This window comes from Aulonocara stuartgranti (genome assembly GCF_965226115.1).
Source record: "Aulonocara stuartgranti genome assembly, chromosome: 4".
Lineage (NCBI taxonomy): Eukaryota > Metazoa > Chordata > Actinopteri > Cichliformes > Cichlidae > Aulonocara > Aulonocara stuartgranti.
In genome coordinates this window covers 15,841,289-15,864,236 of record NC_138942.1, presented here as the reverse complement: position 1 = coordinate 15,864,236, position 22,948 = coordinate 15,841,289, and the positions used below count along the sequence as shown (strand labels likewise).

The 22,948-nt window shown below is 43.0% G+C and overlaps 2 protein-coding genes across 2 annotated transcripts in view; one reads left to right on the top strand and one right to left on the bottom strand.

Annotated features, from left to right (window-relative positions):
* Window positions 1–1,082: 1,082 nt before the first annotated feature.
* On the top strand, window positions 1,083–18,366 carry gprc5ba (G protein-coupled receptor, class C, group 5, member Ba). The gene is made up of 4 exons (XM_082531366.1): window positions 1,083–1,933; window positions 10,405–11,424; window positions 11,643–11,764; window positions 14,919–18,366. The coding sequence occupies exons 2-4, from the start codon at window positions 10,407–10,409 to the stop codon at window positions 14,961–14,963; spliced, it is 1,185 nt and encodes a 394-aa protein (XP_082387492.1). The 5' UTR covers window positions 1,083–1,933; window positions 10,405–10,406; the 3' UTR covers window positions 14,964–18,366.
* iqck (IQ motif containing K) overlaps window positions 16,121–22,948 on the bottom strand; it is a 21,015-nt gene continuing 14,187 nt past the window's right edge. The window contains exon 9 of the mRNA XM_082531371.1: window positions 16,121–21,849. Coding sequence (XP_082387497.1) covers window positions 21,572–21,849 — 278 coding nt within the window. The 3' untranslated portion in view covers window positions 16,121–21,571. The remainder of the gene's footprint in view (window positions 21,850–22,948) is intronic.

Sequence of the window (22,948 nt, the reverse complement as noted above, 5' to 3'; positions counted from 1 at the left end):
CAGCTGCTACTCCATGTGATACGCCTCCTTACTGCCCAGAGCCTGCATGTCATTTTACTTTGCATGTATTTATGAGTCGGAGTGCATGTGAAAGGAAAAGCGGGGAAAAGGGGGAGAGAGACCAGATAGAGGCCAGTCCCATGGAAAATGTATAAAATGTGAGTGTTGCTGGTTGTTGCTTCCCAGTTTCTTCCTCGTGGTGCAGCAGGATTTGGCTTAGTACCATTAACATGCAGAAGCCAAAATTTAGATGAACACCGCCCCCCAAATTGCTGGATTACCTGCAATCTAATAAAACTAAACCTTTCTCTGTGAACGGATATTTTTGCACCAGCTCCACACTGCAAGCATTACCGTCACCTGGTCAGACGTGTTAGGCTGCTTTTGGGGGTAGAATGTTTGTAAAATGGAAATCCTTCCCCATGACTCGCATCTTGCAACACTAATAAAACAGGGAATCCAAGACGAGGATGAGATGGTAGGAGCCAGTGGGGGTGTTCCACCAGTCCAAGCCTCCCTGGAAGATGGACTGGAGCAGCTGAGACAACAAGCATGTGATGTGAGCGAGAAATAATAATCACCACAATTTGTTACCGTCAAGATCCCCAAGATAACAAAAGGAATCCCGGAAAGTGGATCGTGTAACTGTAAAAATAAGAGTCACAAAAAAACGGTCCACGAGAACAGAAGTCGGAGAGATTTAAAAGTAGTTATTATATAGGGCTTTTCTACTCTACAAGGAGCACTCGGAGCACTTCGTAAAGCATGCCTCATTTTTACATTTCAATCTGCTTTGATGAATAAATTGAAGAGCAACTTAGGGTTCAAATATCTTTCCCTAGGATACTTTATGGCATGCAATCCCCCAACCTCCCAATTGGTAGATAACCCGGGATACCTAACGAGCTATAGCCATCAACCTAAATGCCATTTCATTCGTCATCCACGTTATTAAGCGTGTTTATTACTACTATTTATTACCTCTATTGGAATAGAGGACATTAGCTTGAGAACTTTATTCTGAAAGGCACAATCGGAAACGCATTGGATAAGTTGACGTTGCATTGGTGTGTTTTCTGTGAGCTCGGAACAGTGCCGCACCAGCTGGATGTGACAGAGTTGCATGTAGAGGGTCCAATCTGTGCTCACAGGCTGAAACAGTGACAGAGATCTTAGGTGGAGTGGAGTGTGCGCGTGCACGCGCTCGAGTCTCGTCGTGCAGCGAGCTAATAAAGCGTGCACGTGTCAGTGATCAATTAATCTGTCACGGTTACAGTGAACGAGGACAGAGACGGCGGGGACTGTGGCGGCTGTGGAGAGCTGTCACTTTCTCTGTGCGCGTAGAAGGATTATCATTACGCACGTTATGCGGAGCGCAGCTTCGGTGATGCGCTGAGTCGGGAGAGGTGCAGCGGGGAGCAGCGAGAGTCAGCCCGGACATTCAGCGGCATAATCAGCGCAGTAACTGGAAGAGGGGGATCCGTGTTGTTATGGGCATCGCAGGATTCCGACCGGCCGTCTGTTTTATTTATTCCGGTGAACACTCCGACGTTGGTGCCGAATCAAAGTCAAATATGCGCACTGCTGAACAAAGGATTTAAAGGGAAAACGATAAAGAATCTCTTAAATATTTCAACCCTTAAACCCGGTTTGTCTCATCCTCTCTCTTGTTTTTGGACTTCCATTCATGCACATTCTGCCGCTGAGGAAAACAGACACGGGCTGAATAACCGGGTACCTCTGGTGTGGAACCAGGAGCAGGAGGAATCCTCTGGTCTTATCTCATAAGGGTCCATGTGGATGGAGAGAGAATACGCAAACCCAGCGAGCGGAGCTCATTACGAAATGTGACATTTTTATTGTGTTTCCCATCAAACCTGACAACTGTGCACCCGTCTTCATCCTCGAACATCTTTAATTTACGTCGTTCAAGGTACGTGCTGCTCACCATGTCGCCTACAGATACTGATTTTTTAAGGGGAAAGGGGGGGCAGGGGGAGTTATCCTTGTGGAAATGTGTACGCACGACATTTACTGAGGGCTGTTTGGCTGAATACCCTACAGGGAATCACTGTTTATTTGAATGCACCTGCGTCTGTACTGTATTAAGGCCGATTTTTTTTAAAGGGGGGTTTATCAGCTGAGAAGGAAGTTGCATCACTGACAGCCGTAGAAAAAAAGGCGATGCACCAAATGCAGGTGTGGGGAGCAGAGGGCAAACATGGGTTGAGCATTTTTGCAGAAATGTATATTCATGCACGATGCTCAGCTCATACTGTCTCGAGCTTAAGGCAAATTAGGTAAAAACTAAAGAAAATGACTGAAGCAGTTCGACTGGTGAGACATTTGAGGTTTTTTTCTCACGAGGATAGAAACGCTGCTCTCTTTTAGTGGCAGCGACTCCATTTTCACCCCACAACACACTGGGATATTTTGGGAGTGTCAATCACTCCGCCGTGCTTTAGTTCGGAGGTTAGATGTCATTCTTTTATTTTTGGAATCACACACACATTCCCCCCACCCCCAGGATAACAATGGCCTTACTTCTGGTCCCTCAAACAAACACACTCTTCTGGAAGCCCCCAGGGATCCTCCCATGTGGTCGTATTGTTAAGAGAGAGGGGGATGCTGAAAAAAGGAAAAGAAGAAAAGGGCATTCTCTGAATTTGTGTTTGCATTAAGCTGCTTCTTTGGCCAGCTAAAACACAGGGGTGTCCCTTTTAGTAGACTTGAACCTCTCATGCTGGCCTTGCAGACAGGACACAGTGCCCTGGATGTCTAACTTGACAAGAAATCACACTTAAATGACCTCTTGAGCCCAATTAGAAAAAGGATCTTTGCATGGAAACTGATGCCAGTTTATGGATTACCCTCCTTATTGATCAGTAGATAGATGATACGCGAGCTCTGAGCGCAGGATTGTGTACCGAGTAAGCTCACTGGCCTGTTTTGGAGTGCTTTGTTTTCTATCATTAATCAATATTCAGCAGGCTGAAGCTGTTTATTGTCAGACTGTGAATTCATGAGTTACTTAGCATCCTCTTGGGGAAAAATAAAGCTACAGTTTGTCCTCTGGGAGGACGCCATATGTGCCGTGTTCAGATGATTGTAAACGTGTATGTGTGTTTGTGTGTGTAGCTTCATGTACATATGAAGCAGCTGACTGTATAAAATGGGGTATTTTTGTCACTTACATGGGAACTCCTTGCTTCTCCTTTTATATGTGTATTTGTGATCATGCACCTCCCACCCTTTCCAACACACACACACACACACACACCCACACACGCTCCAGGCAAGAGCCTCGCTCCAATTCTTCCTCCGCATATCCGGCTGTTCCTTCTTCCTCTTGCCTCTCTGATCACTATCACGCTCTCTAACCAAATCTGATCTCCCTGGGCCCCTGTGACCACCCCCACCCTCCAACCCCAGCCTCCTTCATCTCCACCCCGGGTCCCATCAAGTTATCTATAATGGATGCAGCTCATTCGTGTCACACGGAAGCAGAACACGTGACACCAGATGTCCGTGGCTCTAGTTTCAGGGTACACTTTGGGGTTTGGCATGCCTTCACATCTGACCCGTCACCTCACGCTTGTTGTTATTGTCGGAGGGAGAGAGACAAGATAGTCAAGGGAGGGGAGTAAGGGTTGAGAATAAACACTGGCGCTCTTAATTGCCAAGTCAATTAGCATATGGTCTCGCTGCGAGTCCAGTCACATGGTAATGAGGCCTAATTAGGGTGGCCAGGGATGTCTGAAGAGTCTTGGGAGAATACTTACACTGTCAGATTCTTCAGTATGGCACCCAAGAGCTTGGTGTGGCAAATGTATCACGTCTCTTCAGGCTCTTCTTTCAGGTTTTTTTTTATTCCTAAACCTGTTTATATATGTTGTCTTTGAGGGGTTTTTTTCCCCTTAACTTTGCCTTTCCAACTTCTTCCCACTGTTTTAGCACCCACATGTACATCACAGTGCAATAACACATCACTTCCCTCATTTTTCTCTTTAAATTTCCATTGTTTTGTCTGTTGCTACCAGCTGGATTATGATCGAGCTCACAAATGTCACAAGACTGTTGACAAACGCAGTCAGATCAGATGATGGAATTCACTTTTGGCTATTTTATGTGAAGTAGGAGGTTGGATGCTTTCCAGCAAATCCATTCCCTCGCATTTGTTTATGATAAACCTTCATCAAAAAAATGGCGTCATGAATGGGTAACAGTTGACCGGCTACGACAAAAATCTTGTCGGAATACTGAAGAAAGCGTGCTGTACTTGCAGGATCAAAGCTGCTGTAGATGTCTCCAATCCATGCACAGGAAACTCTAGGATGTCTGCTGCTGTGTCGCTGGGATCTCAGGTCTGTTTATTTCAGCAGCCTTGCAGGAAGTACAAAACTTGGAAGTATAGAAATATATATTCGTGCATGAGACTCAGCATATAAATTGGCCACATATTGGCGGTTTTCATCATTGAATGTCTGTGACTCTGGTTAAATGCACTGGTAGAGAGGTTGTCTCTGGTCATCTTGTCAAAGTGTTCTCAAGAGAGAAAGAAGACTCGTCGCTATAGGAAATAAAACCAAGTCCAGCCAAGCCAAGTTTAATTTAAAACCCTCTCAGATCCTCTAAAACTGGTTGATGAAAACTGGAAGGAAGAAGATGTTCGAGCCAGCCCTCTCACTCAGAACGTCTTCATCTGTAGACCATGTACAGTCTTAATATACTTTTACACTACAGCACTAGGTCCTTAGAAAGAATAGAATAAAACTAACTCTTATATTAACTGGTTATAATGTACTTCATTTAATAACTGAAAAAGTTACAGGAATAAACACCTGTTATTCAAATGGTCAGTATTTTAAGTAATTTATAGATTTTTGTCAATGCACTATCCTGACTTTATTTGTTTTTTTGTTTTTTTTTTGCTTGTCAGCTAGTTATTATGTAGCAAAGATTTTTATATAAACAACATTATCATTATTTTTAAAAAAAAGGCCCTGAAAGGATCTAATTGCAACCTTCATAATATTCTATAAGGATGAATCAGTGGAGAGGGACAAACACGAGTTGCTCTTTCAGACCAGGCTTTCATTCCTGAAGCCACTGCAGGCCTGGGTTCATATTATATATATAACCCCAGCTAATAATGTAAACGTATGCAGTGTTATAAGAAAAGGTGGATAATGCTGGCGTCATTGAGCGGTGTCACCAGCAAGCAGATGGCAGGACAAGACGTGCAGTTGACCCGCTCACCTCAACAGCTGGATCCATGCGTTTCCAGATGTATACCTATGCATTTAAGCCCTCGTACAGACACAGATTCATCCCCATTCAGATTCAAATTCTCGGCATAAGACTCAAAAAATGACAATTACTGCGGGTTGTCAAATCGTAATAATCCTCCCAATTATCACAAGGGTAATTAGAAAGCATCTGCTCGTGAGCTACGTCTGATAATTGTTGGAGCTTGTAATTGTACAGGACAGCTTGTTTCTACCCCCCACCCCCCCAACCCCTATCCCCCTCCCACCCCCATCCCTGCCTATCCAGCCTGGGGCAGATCTGAATGACTGCAGTGCTGCACATTTGCACTCTCATGCTTGTATTCCTGTTGCGTTTTAACAGCAGCGCTGTAAGGAATTGCATGCTGCATTCTTTCCACAATCAGTGTTGTGTCACAATGTGTTGCCTTCTCTCTCACACACACACACACACACACACACACACACACACACACACACACACACACACACACACACACACCCACCCATAGTAAATGCCACCAAGCTGTTGCGTGAACATAATGCCAGTATGTTTATGCGAAAGCAACACATGTAACACTGCTAGATGGGAAATGAAGGGGACTAAGATGGACCTCTGGTTGCCAGCAGGCTTCTTGGCACTGAGGAAGATGAAGCCTGAGAAACAGCAGCCATGCAGCAGAACTGGCAGGAGCTGGATCCTTCCCTCAGTTACATAAGATACACAGTGAAAATAAAAGGAAAGGAAAGCAGGGGGGATGAGGAGGTGGAGTAGGAAGGCGCGAGGGGGCACAAGCAGAAAAGGGGAAATGATGCCAAAATGGAAGCAAGACGGTGCATTAGGGATTAGACACTGGGTAGCAAAAGAGGGGGACTAGTCGAGGTGTACGAGGCGCATCTTTCACAGCACGTCTTTTTTTTTTTTTTTTTTACTATTTAATTTGTAAAAATGTGTATACACACACACACACACACACACACACACACACACACACACACACACACACACACACACACACACACACACACACACACACACACGTAGGAAAATATTTAGTATACACATCCAGAAATGCATACACTATTATATATTGTACATATATTTATTAGTTTCAGGTTGGCCATTCTTGTATTTTGCTCGTTTGTGTTGTTGTCTTTGCACATCTCTGTTGCTTGTGGGGCTCGCACACAAGAATTTCACTCGCATGTGCTGTGCCAGTGTGCCTGCACATGTGATGTGACAATAAAAGTGATTTGATTTGATTTGATTTCAATTTGACGTCTTCAAATACAGCAAGTCGAGGCCGCTCTGGCTGCTCTGGAGGAGCGGTGGCATTGAAAATCCAACAGAATAGAGGATTTTTTTTTTAATGGAGGGGAGGGCAGAGATGGCTGCGTGATGAGTGACAGAGAGAGAAACACGTCTAGAGAGCGAGGGGAGGGCGAGACGGCGGCTACATCCTCTGTGCTGCACAAACCAAAAGGCCAGACAGTTTCGCTTCTAAAACCACTCGTGTAAAGCTGAAGTAAAAAAGAGGTGTCTGTAGGTGTGCGGCATATTCTGCGTAGCATTTTGCACATGCACGTCTCGCTGCTTGTGCATGTGTGCAGCCATTCTCTCTGCGCATCCTTCAGCTTTGCAGCTTACCGGTCTGCCAAGCCACTCAAAAAGCAGCCAGAGCAACCATCTGTGTGAGAGGGGGGTGACGAGATGGCGAGCGAGTCAAAAAGTCACGAGTGTGCAGGCCACAAGCTCCAGTCCCTCCGTGTCCTGTTGTGATGTGCACTTGTCTCGAGTGCAAAGCGTTAATGTCCCAGTAATTACAACGTGACAAAGGATGTGTGGAAGAAAGACAAAAAGAAGGAGGAGGAGCAGGCTGCTTGGCTTTTTGAGGATGAGCGAGTGAGGTTTTAATTCCTTGGCTGCTCTCCCTTGTTCTTGTAGTTTAGTGACGGAGCATAAAAAGCGGGATGATGTTAGGAGGAAACATGAGTGTTTTTGTGCATTGAGGCGTGCATGATAATGTCAGGTGTTTTTGTATGCACAAAAAGATCCAGCTCTGGATTTTTATGTGTGTGTGTTTTGGTGAGTCATTCCTCTGTAAGCACTGATTGCTGTTAATATAGACCAATAATAACCAGCGGCTAAGAGCTGCTGCAGCAAGGAAGGAAGGATGGGATGAGACAACAGGAAATAACAAGCAGGAAATGAGGGAGCAAAGAATTTTATTAATGAGGAGGCATGAAGAAGAATTTTGGAGAGTGTAAATCTCTGAAGGATACATGAAAGGGCTCGAAACACATGAATATGCACAACGCACATATATATATATGCACACATCTTTCACTGTTATGCCCTCAGGGGAGGGGGGGGGGGGGGGGGGGGTGAGAAATAAATAATGCTATTTCGCAAACTTGTAAACAACTGCTCTCTTAAAAAATCCATCTTAAATGTATATGAGGAAAGAAACATCAAAAGCTTGTAAATAAATGGATGGTCCAACTATGCAGGCAGGGCGAGAAGGAAGGTCTGGAGAAGAATTATAAAGCAGTACATATTGTGTTTTTCAGTTTCTTATAGAAGATTAATAATCCTTTTTTTTTTTTTTTTACATCTTTATGACCTTTTTTGTGGCAAAATAGGTTTGAACATGGGTGTTATTGGTCTTTTTTAAATGATGTGTAAGCAATCTTAGCTACAGTTTATAATATAATTCAAAGATGTAGAGAATCTGGAGAAATCTCTTTCTGCAAAGGACAAGACAGAAAACTAAAACAGTGGTGACCTTTAGGGCCTCAGCCTGTACTTCATTAAACTTAAACTGCAGTACTAAAAATCACTGCATGGGCAGTAAATATATTTTCTATGTGATGTAAAACTGTACCATTAGAAAAAAAGACCTTGACTAGTGGGTGCTGGTACAACTCACCAAGCAAACCGCATGCCATAGGGCTACTGCTCTTTTTCTCTCTGTCTCAGCTTTAGAGACAGAGTGTCTGTCTGTCCCCCCACCCCCCATCAAGACCTTGATTAACCACTGGCTCCTCACTGAAGAGAGACCACTTGGTTTGTTATCAGCACACAGTTCAAAAGTCAGCATCCTTGATGGTATGGAGGTACATTAGTGCACATGTCACGGGTGACCTGCACACCTAAGAAGACACTGTTAAGACTAAGTGACATATGACGTCCACCCATCCATGTCCAAACACATCCTGCGTGTGTTAGAACAACACGGCTGCATAGGAGAAAAAAGAGCGCAGGCAGTTAGCCTGACCCATCCTACAGTCCAGATCTGTAATGCACTGAATTAATTTGGAGCAACACAAGAACTGTTAAGTCTCAGATGATTTATTTGTATTAATACAGCATTTAAATTATTTCAAATCTGCTTGTTTTTATTGAGATTTTAGAGCACGTCCAATGTTGCGCTCTAAGCTGTGACAAACATGTGAGCAGTCAATTTGAGCTTATCTACACATCCAGCCATTATGAAGCAACTTAATCATTAGTTTAGAGTCAACCTGCTATATTTAAATCTACTGTTGAGTGTCCTTTTGTCAAAGGAGAGTTAGAATGAGCTCTTGTTAGAAGCTAAAAGTAAATGGCACCGGTAAAGTGGCAGACAGACATCTGAACAATGAGCTGAAAGTCAATATAGAGCAGCAGAGAGCTGCAGGACTCCATGGGAATATGAGCGATGGTTTTTATTTAATGCAATGTTGTTAAAAAATATTGATTGTAGCTGGTTTCCTCTTTACTGTCATACCTTACAGGAAAGTCAGAAATGTCACAAAGACAGTACAGCCCAAAGTGGGGCTACACTGCTACTTATTGACTAGACTTCCTCGTATTTTCCAAATGTCTTGAGTCTATTTCTCTCTTCTTCCAGTCTGCTCTATTTAATAACTGGTGTGTTTAAACCTAGTACTCTCCTCTATCGCCCCAACCATATGACTCATCCCAACTTACTTGATATAGAGAGACAGAGGACATGAAGCTGGAAATATCCAGTGTTCACTATGTGGTATGCAAACACTGTCTATTCGTGGACACAGCGAGACGTTCGTGGCGGACTCGCACTGTGACTAAAGTTCTCTGAAATAAACAATCCAACGTGCAGCTGTAAGCATGGAGAGGATAGAAAAGAGCAGTGTGCATGAGCCAGCCTGGAAAGAATGCCCGAAAGCTTAGTGACAGCAGCCTGGCAGGAAGATATGTTTGTGCGCGCGGTGTTGTGGCGCCTTTAAATACAGATCAACCTCCCATAAAACACACAGCTTTGTCAGGTGAAACGACAGCGCTGATCATCCCAGCAAAGCCCACAATGAAATGAAAGATTGTGTATTTTTATGTGTGTTTGTGTGGCTGACAACTGTGATGAATAAAGGAAAAGGGAGACTGAGACGGCATTGATTTTGCAGAGTGCTTATGTGGGTTTTTTTGTTTTTTGTTTTTCCCCTCACTGGGACACTTTTCTCAAAAGTACACAAATGTTTGTACTTGTGCTCGAGGTTCTGTTGCTGTTGTCTACAATAGATTGTCGCTAGGTGCCCTTAGATGCCTGATAGTGAGCCAAACTGAGTGTACAGTAGTTCCTTTCTCTGTTTCTCTTGTTTTTTTTCATAAAAATATGCATGATGCTGCAGCTCCCCTGTCAGCACTCCAAAGGCTAGTGTGCTGGATAAGACTAGACAAATCACACCCCAAAAACTCTGTTGTTGTGTAGGTAGGTTGTGTAGGGCTCTTTTGTATTTTTCATTGCATGGGAGGGTTGCTGTTTTTATTTGAAGCCATTTACCTCAGAAATGAACCCTTTAAAAAACTTCTAAAAGGTTCAAAAAAGGTCTGGCTAAAGGCTATTATTGGTGAAACAGGACGTGTGTGTGTTAGAAAGGCTTCAGTCATTCACCCTGCACGAACTACTGTCTTTTGTTCCCTCTCTAAAACACAGCAGTGGCCGATTGTCTTTATTGTCACACAAAGGAATGATTGCTGTGGGAGTGACTGCTCAGCTCTACAGCTTTGCAAATGTTATTGACCAGAATGACTTACTGACTTTCTCTCCCCTACTTTTCTCCACTCTCCCTCATTGCCCCTTACCTCTGCATCATCTCGCTATCTGTCTTCTCTCAGAGATGGCGTTCCCACCAGTTCTCCTCCTGCTGCTGCTGACTGTTGCTCACTGTGCCAACAGCGAGCCAGAGCCGCTCCCTAGAGGCTGTGGCTGGGGCCTTGTGCGTCCGTACACCCTCCTCTGTGACCTGGACTCCATATGGGGGGTGGCCGTTGAATCTGTGGCTGCCGGTGGGGTGCTGGCTGCCATCTTGCTCGCCCTAGTCCTGCTGTGCCGTTTACGCCACATCAGTGAGGGCGAGAAGCGCAGCGGCGTGGGACCTATCCTCCTTCTGCTTCTCGGTATCCTTGGCTTGTTCGGCCTGAGCTTTGCTTACCTGATTGAGCGGGATGAGTCACTGTGTCTTCTTCGCAGGGCCCTATGGGGTCTCCTTTTTGCTGTTTGCTTCTCCTGCTTGCTGGTTCAGGGCGTCCGCCTGCGCAGGCTTGGCAGGGAGCGTCGCAGCCCTGGTGGCTGTGCCTTAACCGGCCTGGCACTGGGTTTGAGTGCCGTACAGGGCATCATTGCTGCAGAGTGGCTGCTTCTGACCGTGCTGAGGGAAGGAAAAGCTGCCTGTCAGTATCTTCCTCTGGACTTCGCACTGGCATGCAGCTACGTGCTAGCCCTCCTACTAGCTGCGCTGACCGCAGCCTCCCTGGCCCTGTGTGGCAAGACACGTCAGTGGCGCTGCAGTGCCATCTGGCTGCTGGTCACCTGCCTGATGTCACTGCTGCTGTGGGTGGCCTGGGTGGGCTTCTATCTGTATGGAAACAACTGGCTCGGCAGGTCTCCAGAGTGGGATGACCCAGCGCTGGCTATTGCTTTGGTTGCTCAGGGCTGGCTGCTGCTGATCTTCCATGCCATTCCCGAATCTCACGTCTGCCTGAGACCCCCACCCCAACCCACTGCCCCGGATTATTTCGACACATCCCAGAACTCAACGCGGATGAGGGAGACGAGCTTCGACGATGACACCCCTCTATCTCACAGGCAGTTTGTGGAGAACCAGGGCTATGGATATAATGACGAGAACACTGCAGGTACAGCACAATCTGATACTTTTGAGCAAACAGGCGTAATTTAGCTTTGTAGGAGGAATGTAGGCCAAAGTGACTAATGCAACTCTTGGACACATTTGTATGCTTGGCTAGTAATAACTGCAGGAGGACATTTCTGCAAGTGTTTCTTTGGTTCCTCCAGACAGTAAGCCGAGTGGTGAGTCAGGGTGAGTAATCTCTGTCCGTCTCTTCCACGCCAGGCTTGAGGAGCGGTGGCGGTGCCGGGCAGCACAGCAGCAACACCGGTGCCAGGCCAAGCGCTCCTTTCCGCAGCAACGTCTACCAGCCCACCGAGATGACCATGATCCTGAACGGGGGAGCGGTGAGTACATCCTCCCAGTCACAGGTACACGCCGCTTACACGCCGCTCTCTCATTCGACCACGCCGACAAGACTGCATGCACATTTGTGCGTTCTGGACCATACGTCATTGCACAAGAATGAGGGAGAGGTGTGAGAGTGTGTGCGTGCGTACTCAGTTTGTGTTTGGAAACTCTCAAGCGACTGTGTTTGTTCCACGTGCATGGACGGATTTGTCACAAATGGTCACTCATCTGACATTGATCTGTGTAAGGGTGATTGTGAGGAAGCTTCTGCTTCTTATTCTGCTGTCTGTGTAAAAATATAATACCAATTGTCCCCTTAATGATGCCACCGTCAGGTGACCCAGCAAGATTCATTGTGCAGGATGAATGGTCACCATGGCTGGTGCAGGTAAACTGCTTTCCAGCCACTGTGCTATGAATTAAGCAAACCCAACAACACCTAGCATATTACAGAAGTCTAAAAAGCTGAAACGACACTCTGCTGACAGAGATAATTTGTAGTCACTATTCCTAGAAATTGCAGCTGGGCGTGCTGATCGAGCTGACAAAGGGAACGGAGAGGCGTCTCCTTAAGCTGCTTTGCATAAAATATCACTAGTCTGCATGAACGGTGTTGTTGTGCACCCCCATTAAAGGCAGGCAGCGTTTATTTGTACAGCCGGCTCAGGGCGCTCTGAAGGAACCGATTTGCAGAAAGCATGAAATAAAGAACCTTTAACAGCAGTTTTAAAGGATACTAAAACAAATACGAGCACAAAGAATTAAATAGAAAACTGCAGGATTGTATTGCAAGGTTGATAATGGTCTAAGTACAGTTTGACATTTTAGGAGACTGGCACATTCCCCATCTTACAGCAAGTAAAACAGGAAAATCAATACCCCTCCATTCTTTACAGTAAATATCAATCATCTGCCAGGCTGAAAGTGGAAACATGGAAACATTTAGCCTTTTTTAATACATTAAATCAGTCTTTGTACTAAATTAATAAGCTCCTGCTTAAACCCACATATTTACACTTAACATAAGTGTAACTTTAGCTAAAGTGCAAGCTAAGTTGCATTGGCTAAATGTGAAGGTGGCCTGTGCTGGAGGTAAAGCTTTATTTCTAATTCTCTCTGTGTGATGAGTCATGTTCGCCCATTTGTCACTGCAGCACTATTTTTGTATAAAGCCTCACTTTCAGATCCACTCCACTTTCTGTTAAGTTACTCCAATGATAAAAACACAGCACTTTCCAAAACCCTTTATTCCTAAATAAGAGTTTTATTGTGAACCATCTGAAGGAGTAGGCAACCATATGTGACGACATCTGGCTGGTATTAATGGATGACAAACCGAAATGGATCAGAATCAACAAATTAAACACGACAAAAAGCAACAATATGATTGTACCGTTGGATTTTTTTTTTTTTTTAATTGGAATGCACATTTTATGACAGGCACTTTGTTTTTTTCCCGGAGGCTGGTCATTATTGGAGACCAGGCTATTAACTGACCACAGTGCATTTGGGGAAATATAATAGCTGCTATAATTGGATTCGTGTGGCTTTAAAATTTAATAGCAATACAATAATATGAGCCATTATTTTCCATCAATAAAAACATTATACTTTTTGACGGATAAATATTGCATTTGTTCCCTTACGGCAGAGAGCAGTATCATTTACTGCAGTATCTTTGTTAACACTTTCCACAATGACGTCCCCTGTTTCCTTAATGACTAGTTCTGACACCTCAGGATAGATCACTAAAGATGTGGTTTCACAACCATTAGAACAGTTTCTGGGGGGGTTTAAGGGTAGCTGCACAAGCTAACTTCTTCTGATGCGCACCTACTCATTTTGTTCTACAAGCAGGCCTGAAAGATGTTCATAAAAGAGCTTCAAAGGTTACTCCTAGTAGGTTTTCAAAGGGTGAAGAGTTAAATAGCATTTTTATAGGGAATATTAATTATGCATTTACAAGAAAAAGAAATGCAGTTTTTAGCTTTTCTGGAGCCCTGAATACAGCCTGCAGGTTTTCCACTCAGGTTTCAGGGTACAGCTAGTCTCTGGCTACGTCCACACTAATGCGTTTTCGTTTGAAAATGCATAGTTTTCTCTCCGTTTTGGCCTCCCGTCCACACTGAGACGGCGTTTTCCCCAAGGAAAAACGCAGCGTTTTCCCCAAGGAAAAACGCAGCATTTTCCCCAAGGAAAAACTCAGCGTTTTCCCCAAGGAAAAACACAGTGTTTTCCCCAAGGAAAAACGCAGCGTTTTCAAAACCCTCTCAAAAATGCATACATTTCAAAATGGAGCTGTCCTGTTGCAGTGTGGACACTCAAAAACGATGACGCATTTTAGTCATGTGATGCAGTCATGTGACCAATTAAACAAAGATAGCGGAGTGCATTATACAGCAGTTGTTTTGTTTGCTCTCAATTTTGACAGCCCTAAAACAGATTAATATCGGTCTGTACATGCTCCAAATAGCTTTTCTTCAAATTCTTTAATTCTCACTCGCTTGGCAACTTTGTACTTTTGTGTTACTCGCAGCAACAACTCCACCTCATTGTTAGTCCATTTAAAAAACTCGGTGCTTTTCCTCGACATTTTGCCGCGACGTTTCAACGAGCCCGAAAGTAAATAAACGGCAGACAGAAACGAGGCAGGCCGAATCTTCTTGCGTTTCATGCATGTGCAGTACTGGAACGTTAGAGTTTTCTGCCGTTTCAATGTGGACGCACAACTCTGTGAAAACGACTGAAAACGCTAGTGTGGACGCGGAGCGTTTTCAGACGAAAACGCCGTTTTCAAATCTATCCGGGCTAGTGTGGACGTAGTCTCTGTGTCACTTGAGAGGTCAATAACAGGGCAAAAAAGCCAAAGTAGCTTCAATTCTGTGAATGGCATAAGATATTTGCAATTTACCTGGATTGTGGCAGCTCGATAGCCTGAAGAGAGAATTCATATAGACTGGTTTTAGTGTGTAAATACATCTGCAATGGCAAAAACATAGGCATTTTGTTTTAAAACACAGAGAGGTGTCCACATAAAGTGTGAATGGAACGTATGCAGACCCTGTAACCATGTGAATTAACATGCATGTCTAAAAATGAGATGCTTTCTCGACTGCTGACGGTTAACAAACGTAACTTTTTCACCTACAGGTGCCCTCTGCCCCTCCTACCTACACGGGGAGGCAGCTGTGGTGAGCGAGAGGTTTGGAAAGAGGCTGTGTGATTTAAAAAGGAAAAAAAAAGGACGAGATGAAGAGGGTGAGGAGGGAGAATGAGGGGGGTCCAGGACGAAGGGCCCACCTCCCTGTCTGGCTGGACTGGACTAAAAGCACGGATGCCTACATCGACCTTTCACTCTGTGTACAGACTTTAACACTGACTGTGTGCCAATCAACTACTGTTTGAGTGTGTGTGAGATTCAGAGAGAGCAGGATATGGAGGACAGAGCTGAAGGTTTTCTAGAAGAGTGGAAATATGAAAGAAAGTAGCAAAAAAAGAAAAGAAAAAGACTGATCTGAAAATGCCGACATGCAGTATTCCTTTTTAGGTATCATTATCTCCTGTGACACTACAACATTGTAGGCATCCCTGAAAACTGTGAAATAGATTGCTTTTTCCTGCTCACTCTCTCTTTCTGTCAGGCAGGATGTCTTTTCTGCAGCTCCACACAATGAAGGCGTTCGAGTGGAAACATTTGGCTCTGTCCTCCATCCCTCCACACCGTAGGTGTAGACAGAGCACATGGGCAAACTGTACAAGTTGAGCAGAGCCCTCCTAAAATAACCCTGCCTCTGTAGGTGTGAATGTACAGCATATAAGAGGAAAGTGTGTGTGTGTATGTGTGTGGTCCCTATAACACTCCAGCAAACCTTTCCTCTCCAGACTGTTACCCCCCACCCGACAACTCTCAACACCCCAGACCTGTCTCCTCCCTCTCTCTCACCTCTGTTAGGGTTAGGGTTGCGATCAGAACCATCTGTGAATAAAACACATAACTCTTCTCACCTTCCGCCATCCTCCCACCTGCATGGACACTTTGCAAACACAAACTCTGAAGCCTGAACTGTGACTGGAAAGGAAGTTTCCCCAATGACCACAGCTGCACCTGAACAGCGCTGCCCACAAACCGCTTTTAGATGTACGATAAAGCAGAGCGGATTATGATTGGACAAAGGGAACGTCAGTCATGACCGGGCGAGGGGGGGAGGGGGGGAGAGGCGCCGCTTAATGAATCGAGGTCAGACAGCTGTACGCACCCACATCTCCAGAGCCACTGGCGTTTTGAAGCAGCCAGGAGAAACTGTCACTTTATATCAGCAAGAAACGGAGCGAGGAAATGAAATGGTCTCCCGTTCTCGGTTCCTGTATTTGTGTTTGTGTGTGCGTACGTGAGTGTTGTGATTTCACGAGTGTCGACAGGGGAGAAAAAAAAAAATCTAAGTCCAGGTACATTTCTGGTGCTAAATATTCCTCGACCCTCCAGTGAGGCACGGAACTACAAAAATAACACTTATATTGATACAGTAGTCAAGCTGTGAGTGACAAGACTATATTTAGAGCTGTGGCTGGTGTTTGGAGATATCCTAGAGCCTCAGAAAGATCAGATTAACAGTGCAAGGTAGAAAGAGGGGGATCAAATGGAAAAGGAGGAGGAGGAGGGTGGCGGTGAGTAGGAATGAGATAGCACGAGACGGCCCCAAAGGGAAGTCTGTGTGACAGTGAAATCTCTGAGACTTCCTTCACTCAGCCTCCAATCTGTATGAGAAAATGGCTCCCACGTCTGTACGTTTGTATCCATGTTCCTCTTCTCTATGTCGTTGTCTTCATTTCTGTTTTCTTTTTTTCTGGTGGAGCGTCTCTTCCTCCTCCTCCTCCTTCCTCTCCTCCTCCAGACTCTTTCTGTGGACAGCTATAGCTCAAGTCTCTGTGCCAAGAAGGACTCTTGTTTCACTGGAGTCTCTGTTTCACGCCCTTTCCCTTCATCATGGCACCAGCTCTCTCTTTCACCCGAGGAGCTGTGTACATAGTAGTGCTGTAAAGCTTTGCTTGCTTGTTTACCTTTTTTTCCCTTTTTTTTAAACTGTAGGCTGAGTTTAGATATCAGTGATTCATTGGAGAACTGACTGACCACTGCAAACTGATTTTATCTTCTTTTTTTAACTGGTTTGCTTTGTGTTTATACATTTGCCTGTTTGTTACATTATGCTTGTATTTTTTAAACTATAGCATTTTGGAAATGTTTCGCCAACACTAGATGTGCTTTTATTTTATTTTATTTCATTTTGAATTTTTTTGTTTGTTTGTTTGATTAAGGAAAAAATGTGAGTTGTCAATTATCAGGATTTATGTTGGTTGTACCTCCCACACTTTGCTGTTACGGGGATGCAAACGTGATTATGTTCAAATTTTCAAAAAGACAACAATGCCTATTGATAATTTTGCCACTTCATGCAGTAAATCATGACTTAGTCTGTGATATATTAGGGATAGCTATAAAAAAAAAAGAAAATGCAAAGCAGGCAGGGCTCAAGCCCACCAATAGTCAGTGCGCTGGCCCCTGATCTTACTAAGAAAAGACAAGGGGTCAATCCTTGACTACTGCTGTATGTTTATGTCTTACACACTGGCTATTCTAAAATAGGACTGCTACTTGCAGGCCAGCTTCATGCCCAAAGACAGCTTGTCCTGTTATACCAGGCTCTGTTTGGGCAGGCCTGGTCTGAAACAGGCTACAAGCCTCATATCCATGCAAGAAGAACTGTCCTCAGGGTTTTAGATGGTCAGCAGCAAAGAAACAAAGCTCCTGAGTATCAGCACTCAGAGCTGAGGGGGAGGGAGGTTTCAATTCTTGTGATGTTTTCACTCTATGTGGAGTACATAAAAAAAAAAGAATAACATGATGTGACTTTGTAGACTTTGCACTCGTCAACTACCTATCTGTGCATGCTTATCACCATTTCTACATATATGACCTTTCTCAGACCTACTTTTGAATACTAACTATTTATGTAAAAGGTCATGTGGCAACAATCATACTTTCAGTGTATATCAGATGACACACTTAATGTCTGTGCGAGCTGGTTCTTGAGAAACAAAGGGAAATGGTCCAAAGCAGTATGATTCCCCAAAAGGAACAAAATGCCATCATCACTGGACCTAATAATAACTTCCTCTGTTAGTTTAAAGAGTTGAGGGTAAAAAAAAAAGTACAAAAAAAGGAGAATCGTCCGACTGATATTGTCTGTGTTTAAAATCAAATAGACTGTGGTGAGATTTTGCACACAACTTCTATGTTAAGTTTGTCGTCCCTGGGTAGCCCATTTGAAAACCCTTACTCCCTGGGGTTGACATGTCCTTGCCTGTACTCTCCTGATTTGTCTTGCCTTCAGACTGCTCCAGTGGGGCAGCTGACAGGGGTAATATTGGTTTTCACAGCTATGACTGTGCAGTGACGCAGCATGCCTATGTATAGAACTTGATTCCCCTGGTTAGAAAAAGACAAAAAAAAAAAAAACCAACAGTTAACTCTCTTGTTTCTGTAACCAATTCAGGACAAAAAAAGTTAAATAAAGGTGTCATATTTGTAGTTAACTTTTAATTGGATGTTGTGTTTTTTTCCTGATGACACATGGTAACAATAACAGCCAGGTATTATGGAAGAATAAAAAACTGCATGTGCTTTTCCCATTTTTGTCAAACCTTCGCAACGTTTCTGTCCATACAGATAAACCATTGAGTCATTGAATGTTTTTGCTTCTCATTCTGTAACCTAAAGCAGTTGGTTAGCCTAGCTTAGCTTAGCACAAACATGCGCAAAAAGGATGAAACCATTAGCCTGAACAAAAACGTATTCATGTGAAGTAATTTAATGAGATGCAACATGTTCAATTGTAAGCTTTAAGCATGTTTTTTGTTACCTTTGAACATGGACAGGCTAGCATAAAGAATTAGCATAGTCTTTATGCTAATTAAGCTAATAGGCATACAGATTCCATCTTTAACAGATAAACTACCCAATCAGACTCTTGACAAAAAATGTTCACTAATATCTGTAGCAAATTCTTGAATCACCCCTTGAATTCTTTACATTTTGCTTCCAGGAAGCTACTTTCTTGTAATATTTTAAAATTGTCTTGAGCAATAATTCTCCAAGTTCTTCTTTGGACACTGGTTGCTTTTTCACTCATGTAGTCCAGTCCTTGTACCTAACCATTTTCAGAGGAATTTTTTTGTTGTTGTTTGTTTTTGTTTGTTAAGCTACTTAACTCAACCTACAAGTAATTAAGCATTACAAAAGGCACCTAACTCAAAGGATGAACCAGAGGTTTGTCTATACATAACAGACAACTTCACAAAGAATTCTTTTACAATTTCTTTAGGCATCTTTAGGCACTTTGTTACTATTGCAAAAACACATAATTAGTTTAAATTTCTTTACTTGAATCTAGAAAAAAATTGCAAAGACAACACAGTTTGACTGGCATAAAATATTATTTCTCAACCAACAAGATGACTTACAAAGAGCTGTTAGCTGAACATTTGGCATATCCCAGTAGTTTGCAGTGTGTCCTCAAAAAAATGAGAAAACTGGAGTGGATAGGAAAAAATCCAGCAAATACCTCCCATGTGAGCAATGCATCTGACCCTTGATCCATCTACCATTCACCAAAGCCTCATCAGAAAAATAAAGTTCCATCAGATTTTGAGCTACAATGCAATGCTATGTGGAAAGCATCTGATTGGCAGCAGCTACATTTTTTAGCATGACAATGATCCCAAACACAATGCCAGTGCAGTAAAACCATACAAATAGAAAAGCATTGTGGAACACAGTCCGTCATGGATTAGCCTCTCCAGAACAACTTTGTTGAAGCAGTGTGGGGTCATCTTCACATCTTCAATGTGTTGAAGAATAAAGGGGGTTTTATAAAACACTGACTTTCATGCTCACCCCTATCCTGCACAGATTTCAATAAAATCATATAATCTACTTCCCATTTTCCCAGCAAAATATAAAGAAATGAGGGATGGCTCAAGTCTTTTGCACAGTATTGCATTTTCATAAATGCCTACTTTGTCCTTTGATGATAAAGATGGAAATATGAGTCTGTAGTTTAACTTTGGGCTACATGTTCTGGGTATTTGTCTGTCTGACATAGGCTTCTTTAATACATTCAGTGCATTCATAAGATCTTTTTGTTTTTACATTTTAAATGTGTAAACAAAGTTTTAACTAACACATCAGCCTGGAATCACAACCCAGAACCAGTTGTTATTTGTCTATGCTCTGACAGCTTGATACCGACACTACCTTCTGCTGCTGTGTGATCGGGTTTCAGTTGGGTACAGTTCTGCCAGACTTCATGGAGCTGGCTCCTCTATCAGATGTCCCCAGAATTAAATGGGCCGTTTTATCTCCTCACCCAGTGGCAGCTGTCTTCCAGGCATCCACATACCTGCAAAGGGAGATACATGACCCTCCCCATGACTCACTCTGAGGTGGTATGCTTCACTTGGTTAAGAAGCAGTTCATCATGAAACAGAAGATCAACCATCAGTACCCTCTCAGGTACGCTGGGTTTGTGGCGAGATGGAAAAATGCCAGGAGTGCACTTTATTCTTTCACTTTAATTGACACCCATAGTCAAGAGAAAACAGCTATAACCCGGACAGTCTTACAGGAAGAAGAACTGTAGAGTCACTTGAGCAGCAGTCTTTTAATTTTTGCAAATCAAATTTCATGATTTCTGAGGCTGATTCAAGATAAATATTTGAATGCCAACAGCTAGAAAAACAAACAGCTGAAGGTGGCAGACTCAATGGGGATGATGCAAAATGTGCGCCTATTCGACACATTAGGCAGAAGACCAAAACAGCAGTAGGAAAATACTCCTACTAAGTAAGAATAAACAAAAGTTAAATACACCTCATACATCTATTTTTATGGCGTTATTTCATGTTGTGCGTGTAATGAGTAGCCAAGCCATCCCATGTTTCTGTGGCAGAAATGTTAAGTGACTTACTGATTAACAGGGTTTTATTTTTTAATCTCCTCAGCTGTGTTATTATATAACTATACATATATATGCACATATTCTCATATGTATTGTTATACAGGGCAAATTTACTTTAACCCTTTAATGTAATAAAAATCTAAGCATAATATTAGAGATTATTGTTTTTTTGTCAGATAGTTGCCAAATACAAACCAGTGATCTAAGTGATGTTTTTCCAATTCTCTTTTATTCTCAGCTGTCTGACATGTCATTTCCTTTCCTGATAAACAGGATATAAAGCGGTGTGCCGTGTGCCGAGCCACCTTTGACTCTGGCCTCAATTTCTGGCTTGAATGGAAATGCTATGACCTCTTTTGTGGAGTGATGTCTATTGCTAAGGAAAGAGGAAAGGACAGATCAAGGAAATATGGTTATCTTCCACTGAGCTGTCATCCAGAGGTGCGGAGAGAGAAATTATGACGCCCGTTACAAGAGGTTTCACTCCTGACAGTATAATATGTGAACCGTGCTATATGGTGTTCATTGGCTGGGTGAGACTCGTGAAGGGAAGTGATCCATCAAAAAGGCAATGAAAGCAATAAACTAATTAGACACGGATCTCAGACCATAAATCCTGGCCTGGCCATATCAAATTGGTTACAGGCATCTTTTTTATTCTTTTCTTTTTTTTCCTTAAACAGGGCTTGTTTGACTGATCACTTTAGGTCAATTTGACATCAGCCTAACAGAGTTTAATAGTGTTTAAACAGCAGAAAAAAAGCTTTTACACAAGGCTAATGATTCCAGTTACCAAGTCCCACCAGGGTAGCTCAGGTTGTGAGTTCCTAGTAACGATGGAGACCCTGCGATTAGTTTGTTGGACACAGACAGGAAATTAGTCAGACATGTAGAGGCTACTTCTTCCTTGACGTGCAGGCTGGGTCTGAGCCACTCACCAGGCTGTGGGCTCATATGGGTGGTGGGTGAGTGGACCGCGGTGCTCTGGGGAGTGGGGGAAACCACCTGGATGGACACATTGTTTCCAGGCTGGGGGCTTTCTGGAAGATCTGTCATAGCCGAACCCACTGGAGACAAACAAGAGATGTTCGGATATGTTTTCCAGGCAAAAAAAGATCCTTACAATCTTTTAGGAATTTGACAGATTAGCTCATTTAAATAACAGGTTAAAAAATCTTGAATGTGTTAGCCTTTAAAGAATTTAGCAGAATTATCTGTTCCTTGCATAAAGGTTTTAATGATATCAAGCGAGTTCTTTTCAAGTGCAGTTTTTTAAGCAGAATAACTTGAAAAATTATGAACAGAACATGACTGAGACAAGTGCTGACACTTTCTCACTTTCACAGCTACAACGCTACTCTGGTTGCCTCTGCTGCTGCTATTGTTGTTATCAGTCAGTAAAGAGTGACAGCTTTGACACTGTTAAAGTAAGCATATCTATGAAAAACAAAAGCCGGTATCACTTTATAACAAATAATGCTATGAAGCATTATTAACGTATTAGTAAGGTATGTGTAGTTGCTTAATTTATCATTTATATAGCATTACTACTCTTCAGTATGCCATTTATAAATATAGATATATCATTATGACTAAAATTAGGATAATTACTAGCAGTGATAGCTGTACACAGTGTAAGAGTAACAGATGGATAAACACATCTGTATTTATAAATGTCAAACTAAGGAGGACTAATGATATATAAATGATGAATTAAGCACTCGCTAATACCTTACTAATGCCTAATAGTATGACATTATTATCAAGTGCTACCCAAGAGGCTGTCATGGAGTGCAAATTACGGTATCGTTTGCCCCTCACTCCAACCGGTCATGGCAGATGGCCACCCCTCCCTGAGCCTGGTTCTTCCTGTTAAAAGGGAGTTTTTCCTTCCCACTGTCACCAAAGAGCCTGCACATAGAGGATCATATGATTGTTGGGGTTTTCTCTGTAGTATTATTGTAGGGTCTACCTTACAATAGAAAGTGCTTTGAGGTGCTTTGAGGTGACACTGTGATTCGGTGCTGTATAAATAAAATGGAATTGAATTGAACTGTTTTATTTACAAGCTAATTATTGAAAAAGTGTGATGGAATTGCGGTTTTGGAAAAAAAATAACTTTTTTTTTTTTTTAAGATTTCAAAATGCATCCGTACATATAGAGAA